We start from the raw sequence: 5,511 nt of genomic DNA, 5'->3' as shown, positions 1-5,511 counted from the left end.
AGGAGCAGTGAGTACATAAATAAACGTGAGCCCTATAACTACGTGTGAGTGTAGTCTTGATTGCGTATGTCTCTCAGACCATGTGTCTCTCGCAGACACTCTCGTTCTCTCTATCTCTCTCTCTCTCTCTCTCTCTCTCTCTCTCTCTCTCTCTCTCTCTCTCTCTCTCTCTCTCTCTCTCTCTCTCTCTCTCTCTCAGACACGTGTCTGGGCGCACGATCAAGCGTGTCTCTGGCGCCTCTCGTGCCGGCCGCAAGGGGCGGGGCGCGGTTGTGTGTCACTCACCGCGACCAACACGCGACCCTGCCGTCGGCAGGACTGCAGCTTCCGATCGCGCATTTCACATCTGAGTGGTAAGGCGCACGCTCGGTGACCTGCCTGCCTCGCGAAGCGCCTTGTCGAGGGCGTCCACCATGGACGGCGGCCCGCCGACCGCCACTCTCGCGCCGCTATGAGTCGAGCGCAGCAGCTTGCCAGCGTCGGGCCGCGCCCGCCCCGCGAGCGGCACGGTGACGCTCTTCGCCGATGGTTCCGACGGCGGCGACGGAAAGGAGGAGGAGGAGGAGAAGGAGACAGACGGAGCGCAGCTCAACGCAACCCCGTCCGTGTATGAGCGTCGCCCCATCCCGCCGCCCCCCACAACCTCCACCGGCCGCGCTCGGATGATCGCCTTCGCCCGGGCGCCGCGGCGCAGCCACGCGCGCAATCGGCTCACCCCGTCGCGGCAGTGGTGGGAAGAGAGGCTCACGCCGTCGCAAGTGCGCAGGAGTAGGTCAGCGCAGGCGCAAGCAGCCGCCAACGCCAGGAGAAACCCCCCACCGCCGGTCGTCGCCGTGGGCGCGTTTCGTCGCGCCCACGGCGCGTCGTCGCTGCGCCAGACCATCAGCCACGCGGCCATCGTGAAGCCCAACGCCGCGCCGAGAAGCGAGGCGCCCTCGTACACTTGGATGGGCACACCCGTCCGCCCGACGTGGCGGCCGTCGAGCGAGGCAAACGGTGAGGCCGTCGCGCGGATCTGCCCGTCGTCATCAACGCCGGCCAGGAACGGGCCGATCAGTGGCGCAAGGCTGGTCGCAGGTGCCTTGCCCTCCTGCTCGACGTCCGGCGGCGACGGCGGCGGCTGCGGCTGCCCCGCCGTCAGATAGATCTCCGTGCGCAGCCACGCGTAGCTCGTGCTACCCTCGGCATCCCTCGGCAGGAAGCGACCGTCGAGCAACTGCTCGAGCGCGCACGCCTCGCGGGCGACGAGCACGAGGTGGACGTGCGCGCTTGCTGGCAAGGGCGGGCCGCCGTAGGCGAGCTGGCGGAGGATCGCCACGAGCGGGACGATGCCGGAGCCGCCGCCGAGGAGGAGGAGCGGCACGGCGGAGCGCGCCTCCGAGACGCAATCGAGCAGAGCAGGCGGCGCCGGCATCGGGCCGATCACGCTCACGCACATTGGGCGGTCGCCGCCGTCCTCCGCGGCGCCGGCGGCCTCTGCATCAGCCGCTGGGTCGATCGCGGGGCGAAGGCCGTGGCCGCGGGGCGAAGGCCCCCTGCTGCTGCCCTCGTGGAGGCTGCTGCCCCCGTGGCTGCCCGTTGCATGGCCCCTGGTGGCTGGCGCCGCCGCCGCAAGCGTCGCGAGCCGCTTCGTCCACCCGTCGCACCTTCTCACGTGCACGATGAGGGAGGCGCCGCCGTCGGCGGAGCCGCCAATGCTGAACGGGTGCCACTGAAGGTACGGCAATCGGCCGAGGGTCGGAACGGCCAAGTAGAAGCAGCCGCCGCTCCACCCCTCGCCGTCGTCCTCCGTCTCGGCGCGCGCCAGATCTCCCTTCGCCGGGCACGTGCCGCCCCGCCTCGTTGCGAGCGCGCCGTGCGGACACGCTGCCGGCCGCGGCGCCGTCGGGGCGTCTCCAGAGCGTGCGATGACAAGCGTTGTGAGCGCCGGCGACGCCAGCGAGGGGCGCACGCGCGCGATCGCCGCGACGCCCTGCCGCGAGTTGTGCCTGCGTAGCATGAGGTCGGCCGCGTAGAAGACAATCGACGGCGTGGCGTACGCGAGGAGCGTGGGCCAGTGGATGCAACCGAACCCGAAGAAGACGAGATGGAGCTGGTGGGTGGTGAAGAAGAGGGCGTAGTTCTTCCGGCGCGCCCACTTGAGCGAGGTCATCCACAGCAGGAAGCCCGCCGCCCACGAGATCACGCCGGCGAGATTATTGATGTGCGTGCACTTGCCGCAGTGGAACCAATCGGACATCTCGCGCGCGAAGATCTCGATGCCGCGGATCATCCAGTACACCATGTATCCGACGCCGTGGTACGTGTACATGGCCATCATGAAGTGGCCGAGTGCGCGATGGAAGGCGATGGCGTCCTCGTACGATCGGCCCGCTGCGCGCCACATGGCGGAGGTCCGGCCCAGCGGTATGCCGAGCAGCGTCATCGGCACCAGCCCTCCATAGGCGGCATAAAAGACGCTGTCGTCAAAGATCTTCAACGCGAAAGTGTAGCCGTGCTCCTGCACATCCCAGCCCGCTCCCCAGTGGTAGCGCCGGCCGAGCCAGTCGCACGACTTGGTCACGACGATGGCGGACGAGTACAGCAAGACGAACGCGAGGGCGAGCGACCCCTTGCTGTTGTTGAGATGCCAGCGGAGGCGCCGGAGGCTCTGGCCACCGGCTGCCGCGCCTGACTGCCGCCTGTCGAGCAGCTCGGCGGCGGCGAGGGCGACCCCCGCGGAGGCGAAGGCGAAGGTGATGTAGACCCAGAGGCCAAAGTGGAGAGCGTGCTTCGCCGGCGCGTGATTCCACAACCGGACGAACGGGTTGTTGGTGCCCGCGATCTCAGAGCTATCGAAAACAGAGAAGCGCGCCTCGGCATAGTAAGGCAAGCACGCGCTCGCGAGGCAGACGACTGCGAAGGCACGCAGCATCCGCCCGAGCAGCAAGCGACGGCTATGACAGTAGACTCCGATGCGCCCGTCCGTGAACATCAGCCCGACAGCAGCAGTCAGCACGATCGCGCCGGCAAGCAAGGCGGCCCACGTCAATCCATCGGCGATGAGCAACGCTTGCGGCGCCGTCAAAGGAGGAGGAGACGGCAGCGTCGCTGGCGGCGATGGCGGGAAAGGAGGCATCATCATATTTTTGCTGGGTTTTGGCGTCCGTGGGCGCGTTTTCGCTGGCTGCTGCAGCAGCTGTGCTGGGGCTGGCGTCCGTGGGCGCCTTTTCGCTGGCTGCTGCAGCTGCGCAGCTGCTCTCCAAGCTGCCCGATCTGTGCTCAATCATTGCGCGGCCTGATTTTCTTTTATTTGAGAGAGGCTTGTATCTTAAGAATTCTTTTATTTAGAGAGAGAGAGAGAGAGAGAGAGAGAGAGAGAGAGAGAGAGAGAGCGTCGCTACGCGCGGTCTTCCGCGGGGGGAGCTGCGTCGACGGGTGCGGGACCGCGGCGCAGCCAGTGCCGTGGCGAGGCCTCCGGCTGTTTGCGGCGGGCGGCTTGCTGCTCGCTGCGATGGCGAAAAACTCGTCTCGCCACACGCCAAGGGCTTATGCTCTGGCGAGACGTGAGGCGCATGCGCCCAGGAGGGGAGGGGGCATGTGTAACGACACTGCTAGAGATGCCTTTCGGGGCCCAGAGATAAAACTTCTGTGATGCCATGCGTGACCTAGTAGTGTCCCCAGCTATGGGCGTGTCCACGTTGGAGCCAGGTGTGGTGTGGGCGCGAGAATAGCTCCGCCGTTCATGGAGGCAACCGATGCGAGTCGACTGGTGTGTGTCGTCGTGGTTTCGTATCAAGAATTCTCTCTCTTTTATTTAGAGACTCCGTGAGACTTACTCACTAGCCTGGCTGTTCTTCACCTTTCTACCTACCTACCTACTCACTCCCTGACTCACTTTTTGGGGTGTGCTGGGAGAGAGTGCAGCCCCACTGGGAGATCGGACTGTTCACCTCGCTCCCCGCGGCCGGCCAGCCACAGCCTGCACAGGCACAACGCCTCGCCGCGAGCCCCTGCTGTTGCGCTCGGAGTGTTTTTCAAACAATCTGTTTCGGACGAAGATAGAATTTAAGTATTTAAAAAGCATAACTCTTAACTGTTAGTTAACTCCCTCCTCCCTCTTTCACAGCAGACAGGCTCGCCGACGGACTCAGGTGCGGACTGGTGCGTGCTGGCACTAACAGAGGCAAACCGAAGATAGAATGTGGAGGGTCACTTGGGACCATCTCCGGGGCCAAACTCCTCGGGGCGCCGCTTTGGGGCGAACTTGCCTTGCTCCTTGTAGTTGTCGTAGATCTCGAGCGCGTTGAGGATGGCCTGGTCCATGTTGAAGTACTTGTACGAGGCGAGCCGGCCGACGAAGCAGACGTGGTCCTCCGCCTCGGCCAGCGCGCGGTAGCGCTCGTACAGCGCGCGGTTCTCCGGGTTGGGCACCGGGTAGTACGGGTCGCCCTCGGCGGACGAGTACTCCCTCGCGATGAGCGTCCCCTTGACCTCCCCGTTCTTGACCGCCTCGGGCTGGTTGGGCACGTGCTTGTACTCGACGATGCGCGTGTACGGCACGTCGGCGGACGGGTAGTTGACCACCATCGCCTCCTGGAAGTAGCCCTCCTCGGGCTCGGGCACCCAGACCTCCTCGAAGCGGATCGAGCGGTACTCGAGCTTGGGCATGCCCTAAGGTAAGGTGAGGCAAACTTCTCCCCCCACACATGCAAGGTGCTGGTAAGCTATGGTGTCATGCTGAATGAGTACGGCGACGCAACCTCCGTCTGCTCACCATCTCTCTACGGGATGGGCGTCTTGTCTATTCATGCGTGAGAGGAGAGTCCCAGCGCCTGTCCGTTGGCAATTTGCAGGGGCGGCAGGCAAATTGTCCTATGCCTCTTCAATGCCATCTGCAGATTCACCCTCGTAGTATTCGTCCTCGGCCGTGGCGAGGTAGTGCTGAACAACACCGTCATCTTGCTCCTCATTTGCTTTGGAAGCTGAGTCGGCGATCTTTTCCAGGATCTCATCCCGGATCTTCTTGCTGTAGCACAGCTTCGGGTTCTTGTACCAGCAGTGCTTGATGTGGTGGTCCTTGCCACAGACCTCACCGTTTGGGAAGCGGTACGGGCACCGCGTGACCGGCTCAGTGCACTCGCTCCTGTTGTGGTTACCGTCGCAACGGGAGCAACGGCCCTGCAGGCCCGAGTCCCACGTTGCGGTGGGTTTGGAGGATCCCGGGGGAGGCTTGTCTCGCTCTTGGCGTCTGTCCCCGTCGTCGCGCCCCTGCCGATCACGAGGTTTCTCTGGGCCCCTCATTGGCTTGTCAGCCCGCCTCTCGGGTGCAGTATACAACAACCGCGCGTGTTGAACTTTCGTCGACTGGAGTTTTGTCTCCCGCGTCAGCGAATCTTGCATGTTCTCGGCCAGCTTGTCGACGTGCTGTTTGTAGTCATCTGTCGGCTTTCCGAGCAATATGCCAACACCGCTGATGCACGACTCATACATGCCCTCGGTCTCAGCGTTGACCGAGAAGACAAAGTTGTC

At 64.2% G+C, this 5,511-nt stretch overlaps 1 protein-coding gene across 1 annotated transcript in view; it reads right to left on the bottom strand.

Annotated features, from left to right (window-relative positions):
• Positions 1 to 867, bottom strand: part of EMIHUDRAFT_365734 (hypothetical protein) — a gene marked incomplete at both ends in the record, with an annotated part of 1,202 nt that extends 335 nt beyond the window's left edge. Inside the window, one exon of the mRNA XM_005782063.1 lies at positions 137 to 867. Coding sequence (XP_005782120.1) covers positions 235 to 516 — 282 coding nt within the window. The remainder of the gene's footprint in view (positions 1 to 136) is intronic.
• Positions 868 to 5,511: the final 4,644 nt, after the last annotated feature.

Source organism: Emiliania huxleyi (genome assembly GCF_000372725.1).
Source record: "Emiliania huxleyi CCMP1516 chromosome Unknown EMIHUscaffold_193, whole genome shotgun sequence".
In the NCBI taxonomy this organism is placed as follows: domain Eukaryota; phylum Haptophyta; order Isochrysidales; family Noelaerhabdaceae; genus Emiliania; species Emiliania huxleyi.
The sequence above is the reverse complement of the archived record's forward strand: the minus strand, read 5'-3'. Positions and strand labels throughout refer to the sequence as shown.